The sequence below is a fragment of the Narcine bancroftii genome, chromosome 1 (assembly GCF_036971445.1).
Source record: "Narcine bancroftii isolate sNarBan1 chromosome 1, sNarBan1.hap1, whole genome shotgun sequence".
Lineage (NCBI taxonomy): Eukaryota > Metazoa > Chordata > Chondrichthyes > Torpediniformes > Narcinidae > Narcine > Narcine bancroftii.
The window spans coordinates 466,222,956-466,235,689 of NC_091469.1; the positions used below are offsets into that span (position 1 = coordinate 466,222,956).

At 38.3% G+C, this 12,734-nt stretch overlaps 1 protein-coding gene across 11 annotated transcripts in view; it reads right to left on the reverse strand.

Annotated features, from left to right (window-relative positions):
• wdr37 (WD repeat domain 37) overlaps window positions 1-12,734 on the reverse strand; it is a 141,119-nt gene that overhangs the window by 52,642 nt on the left and 75,743 nt on the right. For all 11 annotated transcript variants that reach the window (XM_069914683.1, XM_069914685.1, XM_069914691.1 and 8 more), the window contains 4 exons: window positions 7,716-7,851; window positions 6,580-6,651; window positions 3,727-3,771; window positions 2,109-2,185 (listed from right to left, as the gene is read on the reverse strand). In XM_069914683.1, coding sequence (XP_069770784.1) covers window positions 2,109-2,185; window positions 3,727-3,771; window positions 6,580-6,651; window positions 7,716-7,851 — 330 coding nt within the window. The remainder of the gene's footprint in view (window positions 1-2,108; window positions 2,186-3,726; window positions 3,772-6,579; window positions 6,652-7,715; window positions 7,852-12,734) is intronic.

Genomic DNA, 12,734 nt, shown 5'->3' on the forward strand with positions numbered 1-12,734 from the left:
ATCAGCAAGGATTTGAAGGGTTTTAGCAGCAATGCAAATAGACTTTTTTTGACTAAAGGTTATTCATGAGATATGGGTAACACAGCCAAAAGCAGCATTTGTTGCCTAACCCTAATTGACATTACTTCCATGGTAGTGCATCAACAATTAATCTTCCACACTCCGTAAATGTGGTTTTAACAGTGTGGAAAGGTAAAAAGTTCCAGGATTTTTATCCAGTGTTGGAGGAATGAGTGTACAACTACATGGCATGGAGTGTGGAGGCACAATTAGCGGTGGTTTTGTTCCTATACCTCTTGTAGATTTGAGATATTGTCATAAGAAACCTTAGAAAGATGATGTTTCATTTTGCAGATGGCACACGCTGTACCAAACTAGTGGAGGGGTAAATGAATGCTTGGGACAACAGATGAAGTACTAATCACACAACTTATTTTGTCCTTGGGTTTAATTAATTATTATGGAGTCCTGTTTTAGGGAGTACTGATTATGGAACTTGAGCCAGTGAATGGGTAAATTTTAAGGTTTTATACCTGGGAACAACACTTTCTAGAATTTAGAAAAGTTTTGCAATTAACATCACCAAGAATATAATAATAAGTTCCCTACTAGACATCTAGATAAAAGGACATCTAGAAATGAAGAGTATAATTATGAATAGTCAACATGAATTTTGAAGGGTATTGCCTGAATTCTGATTTTAAAACAAACTCAAAAGCTAATCATTTTCCTCTCTCGCTATTTACCCTGTTCATTACCAGCACCAGCAACTCGGAGTTCAAATCTGGTGCTCTCTCTAAGGAGTTTGTATGTTCTCCCCATGTCTGCATTGGTTTACTCCAGGCACCTAGTTTCCTCCCACCCTTCCAAAACGTACCAGGGTTGTAAGTCAATTGGGCCGGAAGGGTCTGTGCCATGCTGCATGTCTTTAAATTTAAAAAAAAGATTTCTTCACGATATGAGGAGATGCATCAGATATCACTGAGAAGGGGGAACAACTAAATGTAGCAGGTTGCTCAGGATGGACAGGTGCCCAAAGAAATTCTGCAGCAAAATGCTGGAGATGAGTTGAGTCACCTCCTCCAGTCACATCAACCTGGTTTTCTGCAAAGCACGTCACCAAACAGTGAATGGCTTTTCTCTTGGTTTCAGATTTACCAGAAGTCCTTGATGTCACACTCAGTCAAACGTTGTTAATAGCCACTACCTTTGGAGTTTACATTTGGCCTGATGTTAAAATGCCCAAACCATTATCAATGAGCAAGTTACTGTGAAGTGTTTCTTCATGTCAGTCAATTACACCTGCAAATCACAGGTCAGTGATTGATGGGACAGTAATTTGCAAGGCTGATCATTCTGATACAGGTAACATCCCAGCAAGGTACCAGAACTAGGCTAGGTGTGTGGCTATATTTTTAACAGTACATCTGAATGGTTGAAGTAGTTTTGGAGTCTTTGCTGCTCACAACATGCTTAGCCACAAACTGATTTGCAGGGAAGTCAATATTTACTGGATGTAGGGTCACTTTGCTCCATCTATAGACATGTTGTATTATGTTAGAGATTCACCCTAACTTTAAGTATGATTGGACATGGCCTTTCTCATTTCTCATTGAACCAATAATGACACTATTCTCCTGGTCGACAATATCTCATGGATACTTCATTTCTCAGGTGAAGGTTGAGGTTTAGCTCAGCGATTGCTCCCTCAGATCCCTTCCCAACTCATTCCTTCAGAACTCGGCCAATGGGGTGCTGCCAAGCCACTTTTGGTGACTGACATTACAGTCTCCCACTCAAACTAAAGTGTTTCATCTCAGAAGAGTAGAAGAGTTCGGACTCCTCAATTGGAGGAAAATGGTAACCATCATTATTGGAGGAGTTTCCAGTGGAGCACACATTAAGAGTCATTATCACCCCAATGCATGCCGCGATTGATAATGGTCTGCCTCGCCATTGGGACAAGACACAATTCACCTGCTGCAGAAATGTTGACTACATTCAATACAAAATGGAAACTATACAATTATGAAAGAAAGTGCCGACTTCAAATCAATAACAACTAACATTTACTTGTTTCAGGTTTAAACATGCAAAATATTACTTACATTTGTGTCTATTACAGGTTGTGGGGTAGGCAGTTGTACTATGTAACGCCAGATATGAGCTGTCTGATCTCCTGATGCTTTAAGTACAAATAGAAAAGTCTAAGAAACTAGCCTATACTTGTTTCAGTAACAACTTTTATCATATTAAACTTCCAACTGTTTCTATTTTGCAGAAAGTAATCTGGAATGTGTGGCAAGTTCCTCTAAATCCATGTATTTTACTACTTTCAAAGAATACATGCTGAATGGTACTTCAAAAGCATCACACAAATTCGAATTCTTTTTTCAAATTTGTAAAACCAGATTTAGCAAGAGTGAAATATTATTGAAATATTGAAACTGGTAAGAAATATTTCTGCAAATATAGTTGACTTTCAGAAGAAGCCATACAGATCGACAATCATCAAGAGATCGCTGAAGTATTTCTTGGAAATTGAGTCATCAGTTCATTTGTTTCCATGGGCCATGGTCAACCAACTTTGCACTAATGCATCATCTGATGACACATGAATGGCTATCTTGAAGTAGATGAACATGTAGCTACATCATAACAAGTCCAAGTGTAAGAAATGATTAAATCTGTGAAAAATCTGCAATAACAGGCCCTCCTATTATTTACTTTATCGAGTGAAATTTTGCACTTCTCTACCTGGCAAAAAAAAAAAGAGGAAAAAAAAAAAATCAAAATAAAATCTTTCAGAATCTGGTTCTTTACCACTTGTTCGGACTATTTTTTCTGGCGTTGAGAACATGGGGAGAAACATTCAAACAACGCTTATGTTTGCATGACTGGCAATTTTGCACAAGTCAGTTCTGAATATAACCGTCAACTAAACATTACTTTGGTATCATGCTGCTCCCACCAACCATGAAGAACTTTTGGCCAAATACTTGCTTTTCAGGATTCTTAGTCAATTAGTCAATTGTATTATTTAAGAAAAGGTTGGACAGGTATATGGATGAGAAGAAGATGGAGGGTTATGGGCATTGTGCAGGGAGGTGGGACTAGAAAGGGGTGTTTGGTTCGGTGCGGACTAGAAGGGCCTAATGGCCTGTTTCCGTGCTGTAATTGTTATGTTATGTTAAGAATTAACAGAGGGGAATTCACATCCCAAAGTACCCAAAGTATTCCTCAGCTAAGGAAGGGAATAAAAGTTAAAGGTTTAACCTACTTTGCCTGCCTTGTTCTCAACAGTCCTTGGCTTTTGATTTCAGCTGTGCTATTATTTACAATGAGAACAGTGAAGGAGAATATTAAAAAGTTGCATGCCCTTATTCTGTATTTGGGTTTTGTTGGGAAAACATGATTTAACAAGGGATCTAGAATACAAATTTATACTGGTCTGGTCCTTCTACTGTATACAAGACAAAAGGAGGAGGCTTGTATACACTGTATACAAGTCAAATATTTGAAGTCAAATATTTGAAGCTAAGCATTTATCGTATTCAATACAGAAAACTTGTGTCTGTTATATTTTACCTATTCTTCAACATTGTGATGTTAAATAATCCACAGATTTACAGTGCAGTGCATCTAGAATTAACTACCTTTAGTGTCACCAGCTGAACAAATCTTTTCCATTTGATAGAACATTATCAACAATTCTGCATACTGTACCTGTGAGAGCTACCTGTTCTGAAGGATGGAACTTGATCGAGTTTACTGGAGAAAAGAAAAGGAAATGAAAGACAATTGTAACGGATTTACATTAATCTTTAACATTAAACTATATTTCTCATATGTTACAGATAATGTTATATTTTATAAAGTATATAGATATGTTTTGAAGGAGACATATTGTGACAGGTTTTTTTAAAGCTCACAAACACTTCAAAACAGATCTCATTTAAAATGCCAGAGCTCTGCTCAAGCCACACTGAGTGCCTTTGCACAAATTTTGAAGAATGCCTATCAAGACTTCACAAGAAGATGTTAATTGGACATGCTGTGGAATAATGGATTATTGTTTTGGAAAGCAACAGATGAATGAACTCAGAAGATTAGGTCCAGTGCTGCAGTCTGTCTGAATGCTAGGAAGTTCATGTAGTTTTGCCAGCAAAGAGATTCACACAGGTTTTTCTCAGTCAGCGAGAAAGTTTAAGGTCGACAGTTCAGCAGCAGCAGTTGGAACTGGAACATGACAAGCTGGCAAGCTTGTGGAAAAACCCCATTTTGAAGATGGGTTGTGAGTTCTTAGTTCAGCCTGTTCAAAGCCCTTGTGGTTCATACAAGAGGAGAGGACTGGCTGTATAATGTTTCACTTGAAATAAGGGAAACAGAAAAGGAACTCTATGGTAACCTGAAAGAAAGAGGTTATCATTTGGAAAACCCTGAGTGGGAAAGTTTCTTCAGCAAGACTCTGAAATGGCTGATTGGAAGAAATCAGTTTGTGTCCAACAAGCAACAAAATCCTTCCCTCTCTGAAAACTGACAAAAATCTTCCTGAGTGGTAACCATGCACCTTTCAAGCACCAAAGACTGGTGAAATACATAAATGTTAAATCCTTTGCACAGTATAAGAATTGCCTGCAACCAGTGAACTTGGAGGAGTGAGAAACAAAATTGGACTGTGAATTAAAGAACTTATATACACATTACAGTAGAAGGGGGTTAAGTAAGGTTAAGTTAAGTTAATAGTAATAAGTTAAAGTTTGATCCTGTTTTCATGTTTAAAGATAATTAAAATCAATTTTTGTTTAAGTAACCATTTGTTTTGGTGAATATCTATTACTGCTGCATCTTGGGGTCCTCTGGGCCCATAACATATAAAATTGTCTTAGTAAAGTAAATTGTAGAGTTAAAATATTGTTATTTGTATTCTAGTTAATTAATTAGCCCATAACATATAAAATTGTCTTAGTAAAGTAAATTGTAGAGTTAAAATATTGTTATTTGTATTTGAGTTAATTAGTTTGGGTGGTTACAGGGGCACAAAGACAACACATTAATATTTAAATCACACAAGGTTCTTTGAGATACAAGACAGAAGCCAGTTTGAGATGAAAATGGATGATGATTGAAGTTAGAGTAAAGAAGAACAAAAGTATTTATGATGGTTCTTGAGATATTGGAAACAATAGGTTTTAGTTCAGAAGCACCTGTATATATGCATGGCCATTTTAGTTCTGAGGAAAGCAGACTTCTCAGAGACATAGGTGGACTTAAATGCTTTTAGCACATGAATTTTAGCACATGTGAAAAGATCTTATGAGCTTCAAAGACAGAAATGATGTTGTCAATACCATGTGACATGAGAAATATATTATCCAAATGAAAGAGAAAGTTCAGTTCAGTTTGGAGTTTACAGAAGTCAAAACCCTGCGACACAGGGGTTGAAACTTGTGAAAGTCAGGGTTGAGTTACAGTAACCAGAATTGGTGCTGTTGTGTGTGTTACTCCTGGGAAAAGGGGAACACAGAATTAGTGGCTTTTAAAATAAGGAAGACCTCTTTGCTGTTTCTTTGGAAAAGAGGACAGATTTCTACTGGGTCTATTTTTGTTTGGCCATTTCGTTTAACCCTTGTCTGGTTTTGTGAATTCATTGTGGAAGAAAGTAGCCACATTATGAGTAAAGAGGCCTGAAGATATATTTAAAAGTGTTTTATAATTATTTCTGAACTGAAAATTTAAGACCTTCAAGCAAGACTAAAATAATGCTGAACATTTAAGGACTGACTTTTCAGTGTGGGACTTCAATTATACATGCACATATACATTTGCACATTTAGAGATAAGTAAGAAATGTTACGTTATTGATAGTTTAATAAAAACTAATATTTTGAATTTACCATTGTCTGGTGAATTTTCCATTGTTGTTCCTGTGTTAGTGCTAACAAAATCCCTTTAGTCCCATACAAAATTTAAGGGGGCTGTTGGTTCGTCACACAATCAGTGTGCAGGTAAATATATTACATAATGGGAGCAGTGCACTTTGTTGGAGGATTCTCATCCATTATTGATTTCTCCATGCTATGCACACCGAGAATAACTACCTTTCATGATTGTCTAAACACACGACTTGGAAATGGGCAAAGCAGTATCTTCTAAATTGTGGATAATCACTTTCCAAAACTTAAGATCAAGAGTTCAGTGTGATGAACCGGTGGCAATAAAAACCAGTCTGTAATATCACGTGCTAGGTTTCCAATGGTCCAAATATTAATTTTGCATCCAACTTTTAATTTGGATTATTTTCACTTTTTTTTCCCAATAAACCAAAGTCAAATAAACCTTTATTTCTTCTGATAAAATGCTAAGCAATTCTTGCACAAAAAAATGAAAAATGACTGGGTGAAAAAACTTACTTTCTCATTTAAGTATTAAAGAATTTTCACCGCTTTTATCTCAAAAGGTTTCAAGCTAAAGTAAGACAATTTATTTAGTCTATCACACTAAATTGTGATTTGCCTTGTTTTATACACGAGACGCAAATGATTTTTTTTAGGATAGCAAATCTAAAAATCCTCTCACCTGATCCTGCATGTCCCACATATTTCAAGAGGCATTTTCCTGTCTCAATACTCCACAACATGGCAGTATGATCTTTAAGGAAAAATATCAGATTTAAATCGAGAGAAACAAAAGAACACTTTTTTATGACCATAATTTTCAGGGCAAATAGACTATCAGTTACAGGTAAACAGGCAAAGACTTCAAATATTAGTAAACGTACAAAATACAAGTACAAAATGCAATTAACAAGTGGGAAAAAATATGCACAAAGGGCATTTAAAAAGGCAGCAAACCAGGTCAAAGGTAAGATCTATTTATTTATTTATTTTAAAAATTCATGCTATTCTAGACAGATTAGAATTAAAAAAATAACTATTCATCCCAAAAACTATAGAAAGTTTGAGTCTGTCTCCATAAAATGACACAGTGATCAGCAACAGTATTAAACATCAATTAATTGAGAACATAATTATTTCCTTTTACCTAACGAGTTAATGTGCCCAAAGAGACAGCCATCAAAATCCATACAGTTAGTTTTTCAATCATATGCTTCATCAACATGCTAGATTGTCCTGTATCTAAGTGGAATTCCTGGTGGAACACCACCCACCATAATCTGAGTCATCTCATGAAATTTGCTGCTAAATAAATAATAGTGGAACTGCCACTTTAATGAACTGAGAATGCAGCACTAATCTCATCTTGGATCGAACCCGAAGATTCTATTCACAGTTTATATCCTTTTGTTTCATCCAGAGGTTCTACCAAATAGGTCCAAAGATACCAAGATCTCTAGCTCCGGACGACTATAAACAATTCAGAAGCCCCATGCACTGGATGTTCAAAATCGAAGACATGGGTCTGGAAGATCTAAAGTAGAAGGTCCAGGAAACAATTCTTCAAAAACTTTCGGGGGAATATTTGAGGAATTGCATTAAACTAGGTCATTAATTTAGCACATTTAGTCCAGTTTGTTCATCAACACACTGTGTGCAATCTACAAATTTGATTCTACTTGCAACATAGGAGTTCATTGGGGATTAGAAAGAAGATTACAATAACAATACAGGAGTTGATGCAAGAAACAAACTTAACAAATATTATTGTGAAATTGAAAAGAATCACTGGAAAACAGTATTAAAGTCAGAGTTTACCAGCTGATGCTGTGCCCAGCACAACAGGCTGCAAGCGTGCAACACTGACATCCCAAATTCCATCCCTGTGTCCAATATACTCTTTCACCAGTTGGCAGACTGCTCTCGAAGTTGTTGTCTTAAAACTTGACACAATCTTTTTTTAAACAAAGAAATTGATCATTAAAATATTATGCACTGAGGTGGAAATTTTGTTTATTAAAAGAGCACAAAATTGAATTCCCTTCTCAGGTTAGGTTCAAAAAGCAACACTTGCCAGGTTAGTAACTCCACATTGATGCTCCCAGGAAGTTCCATAATGCTTGATAAATAATTTCAAACAGATTTGTGTGAAAAATAATTCTCAGAGTCTGGCAAAGGGTTTCTTCAAGGAAGTAATATTATTTAACAACTTCTGACATGTTCCAAACATACCTTCATTCAATAGCTGCAACTGAAATGATCAAGACAACAGCCACAGGTGTGAAAAGACCACCAGGGAGAATGTCAAAGAATAAATGTGGCCTTTCTGAGGTCCTTGCTGAGGTTATTAAAATTAAATGCACTATATGCAGATCTTGAAATTTCACATGAATATTTCTCCATTGCAAGTCTTGTAGTATGTGATGCCATTTGGACATATGCATTCAAAACAAATTTGGGAAGGAAATGGTCATGGTTTACAGCAAATTGGTCATTTGTGGCTGATGGATAAATTAAATGTGAAGGAAAGATGGCAGTAAAATATTTTGTTGCAATATCTAATTGACTGCATTGGTTTCGATAGTGAAAAACTGAATTTCCCTCAATTGCATACTGGTGAAATCCTGAAAAATCTGGATCCTTCACTTCCAACAGGTGCACACAAGCAATCCAATTTTCTTGCACCAACCCTCTTCCCCCATCAGCTTCAGTACTTGCTTCAGTAGTTTGCTAGTTATAATTGAATAGACCTCTGTCTTAGTTGAGAGACCCTCGTTTCTGATAATGTCTCTGGCCATGGGAGAGTAAAGGCTTGTCAATCACACATGACCAGTCAGGAAGAGATGTAAATAAAAGGATAACGAGAATAGAAGAAAGCAATGCTGGAACTAAAAGATGCAAAACAATGCAGTTACTAGAAATAGGAAATAAAAGATTATGCTGGAAATATAGAGATTAGGCAACATCTTTGGAGATAAATAAAAATTGGAGATAAGGTTACAGGTTGGCAACCTTGCATCAGGATTAGCCATTCCTCATGGAAGCAAGAAAAGCTGGTTATATGACATTGTTGCATTCAATATTAAGCCTCAAGGGTTAGACTATGTCCAGGAAGAAGATACTGTTCCTCAAGTTTATGAAATAAGGATTCAATGGATCAAGAGGCCAAAGGCAGAGGTTGGAGGGGATGGAGAATTAAAGGACAGAAAACTGGAATCTCATTTGCAGATGAAGAGGTGTTTCATAAAGACGTATTTGGTTCCAACCAATTTAGAGGAGATCACATTGCTCATATCAAATTTAAAGTCATGAAACTGAATGCTGAAAAACAAAAATGATAAAGGGGGTATTGTACTTCAGGCAACTTCACTGAAAAGTGCTGTGACAATTAGAGTGAGTACTACTGGGATGAAAGAATAGGTTAGGAAGTCATGGATGGAGCAGTCACTTCAGAGTGGGGCATGGTGAGAACAAGGGAAAATGTGGCATCATAGTGGAAGAGATAGGATGTGAACATTTGGATGCTCACATGAACGCCTATAGGCAGGATTCTAAGCGAGAGGGTAAAAGAGGAGGCAATCTATCTCCCTGTGGAATTCTCTCCAACAGAGCCAATGAGAGATGAAGTCATTAAATACATTCACGAAAAAGGTATTTGTATCCTTAATGTGAAAGGGGGGGGGGTCAATGGAAATGAAGAGAAGGCAGGAACCCTGCTCTACTAACTGTTCATCTATGAGTGTGTGTGTAGCTCAGTTGATGACAACCCCATCTGCAAATTCACTGACGATACCATGGTAGTGGGTGTACAAAAAAGGGTGATGAATCAGCATACGGGAGGGAGATTGAAAAAGAATGCAGCAATAACAACTCCATTTAATGTCACCAAAACCAAGGAGCTGATTGCTGTCTTCAGAAAGGGAAATCCAGAGGTGTATGATCCAGTGATCATTGGGGGAAATCAGATGTTGAGAAGGTGAACAAATTTAGGTTCTTGGGAGACACTAGCTTGGAGGATGTTTCCTGGCCACATCACACTAATGGCGTCATGAAGAAAGCTCGTCGGCACCTCTACTTCCTCAGGAGTTGGCGGAAATTGGTGTAACATCGGAAAGTCTGGCAAATTTCTACAGAAGTGTGGTGGAAAGTGTGCTGACTGGTTGTATCACGGTCTGGTATGGGGACACCAATAGCCCTAGCGTAAAGCCCGGCAAAAGGTAGGGGACAGAGCCCAGGACATCACAGGCAAAATCCTCCCCATCATCGAGAACATCTCCAAGGAATGCTGCCGTCAGAGAGCAGCAGCAATTATCAAGATCCACATCACCCAGCAAACTCTCTGTTCTTGCTGCTACAGGAAAGAGGTATAGGTATTACAAGGCTCGCTCCACCAGGTACAGGAACGGCTGCTGCTCCTCCACCATCAGACTCCTCAACAACAAACTCATTCAGGGACTCAGTAAAGGACTCTTGCACTTTATTGATTTTTTTTCTCTCTGCATTGTAGTTTGTTGTCATTTCTTTATTTGTTTACTTGTGAACATTGTGTACAGCTTTTTTTTTGCACTACCAATTAGTGGCAATTCTGCCTCGACTGCAGGGAAAAAAGAATCTCAAGGTTGTACGTGATGTACTCTGCGAGAAATCTGAAACAGTTACTGAAGTGGAAATGAGTTATGATGTGATGAATGGTGAAGTTTAGTCCTGCTCTTATTTTCTGCTGTTATTGCTGCAGCTGGATAATTGTACAGGTTACCGTTGAAGATAACCACAGGAAAAGCTCCCAGGCGCACTTCTTTTCCACTTTTATTAAGTAAGCTGCTGTGCAAAATACAACGTGGAAGCCTGAAGTATCATATAATAATTGCATTCTTTGAAAACTTTGTTTGGCCAGAACACTGAACATTCTTGTATGATCACAGTTCAATCAAGTTTCCTATTTTGCTCAGAAAGGGTTGGTCATTAAAAGCAGAGAAATGGAACTTCATTTATTGCACATGAAGAGATCAACAAACCATTCCACACAAGTTAGTGAAAATGCTATTGAGTGAAAAGCACACAATCTGAGCTCCACAGGCAAACATGAATTAATGTTGTTATTTTTTTATGGAACATAGAAAATAGGAGCAGAAAAGAGCATTCAAACCATCACGCCTCCTCCAGAATTCAATAGGATTATAGTTGATCATATGCCTGCAGTGCATTTTTCCTACTTTCTCTCCATATCCCTTGATGCCTATATCCATCGGGTCACATCCCTTTTGAATAGATCGAATGAACAACTTTTTGTAATAAGAGAGTTTCTCAAGATCACAAAATTATTCCTCATCTCAGCCCTAAATGACTTGCCTTTTATCCTTAGGTCAGGCTAGATTTTTTTTTTTAAATGCCGGCACTCCCGGAGCGACTGTAATGGCCGCGCTGCTGCTGGTACAGACCCAGGGAGCGTGGGGAGCAGAGATACAGCGCTCCCGCGGAGTCCAACTGCCCAGTCCGACTGCTGTCAGCTGCGTACAGATTTTAAATGGCCTGGTAAAGGAACCAACGGTAGTTTTATTTAAAATCTCTTGACCATGGGGTCTGCACCCAAGATGGCGGCGCCCATGATCAACAGCAGCTATGAGAGGTTGCTAACTCCAGGGAAGTGGAGGACTGGTGCAGGGCACCAGAAAACAGAGGACAAACTCCGTCTGAGAAGGAAAAGCAGCAGGGAAGATCCATGGGGGAACGGACCACAGAGGGGTTCTGTGTCTGGAGGACCCACACCGGCAGCGGGCTGTTGGTGACTCAAGGCAAGGAAGACACAGAGGCTGTGGGCTGCTGGAGACTGGCTTAAAATGGCTGAAGGCATACCAGGTATTGGAACCGGGATTCGAGAAGGTGCTCAGGGTACTGAAGGGTTCCTAATCATACTGGAGGTAGGGATCTGGGTTTGAATTGGACTCCTTGCAGCTGCAGAGGCTGGAGGTGAATCCATGGACACTTGGTGACTATGACTGGCCCTTTGCTTCTCTTTCTCTGACCGTAAGAGGCGCTTCAGGCAATTTCTGCCAACGATGAATCTGTCTGCCTTACAACAGACAAAAGCAATTTTGTGTAATATGACACTGTTTTTATTGCACGACAATAAATTGAATCTTGAATTGAATCTTGAGGTTCCCAACATCCAGAATATTCTTCCTGCATCTAACCTCTCTGGTCCTGTCAGTATCTCACATGTCTGAATGAGATCCATTCTCATTCTTCTAAATTCCAATGAGTACAACTCAAGTCTATCCATCTTTTCTTCATACATCTGACCAGCCATCCAAGAAATCATTCCGGTGAACTTTTGCTACAGTCCCTCATTAGCAAGAATGTCCTTCCTCGGATTAGAGAGTCAAAACTGAATACAATACCCAAGGTGTATCCTCACCAAAGTCCTGTACACTTGTAGTAAGAACTTCCTGCCTCCATATTCAAAATTACTTGCAATAAAGGCCAACATGCCATTTGCTTTCTTTGCCACCTGCTATACTCAAGTTCAAGTTTATTGTCACAAGTATGGAAAATGCAATGATATTCCAACCTTCGATGTCTGAGGCACTGCAACAGCCAGGACTCATTGCACCTGCCCTTTTCTTAATTTCTCACCACTCAGATCATATTCTGTCTTTTTAATAATTGCATCCAAAAGTGGATAACCTCACATTTATCAGCATTATATTGCATCTATAATACATCTGCCCATTCTCCCCATCTATCCTCATCACCCTGCAGCCTCTTAGAATTTAAGTTTGGTAGCAAATTTAATGGTTATTTTTGCAGTACACCAACTGGACCCTGATTTTCAATGTC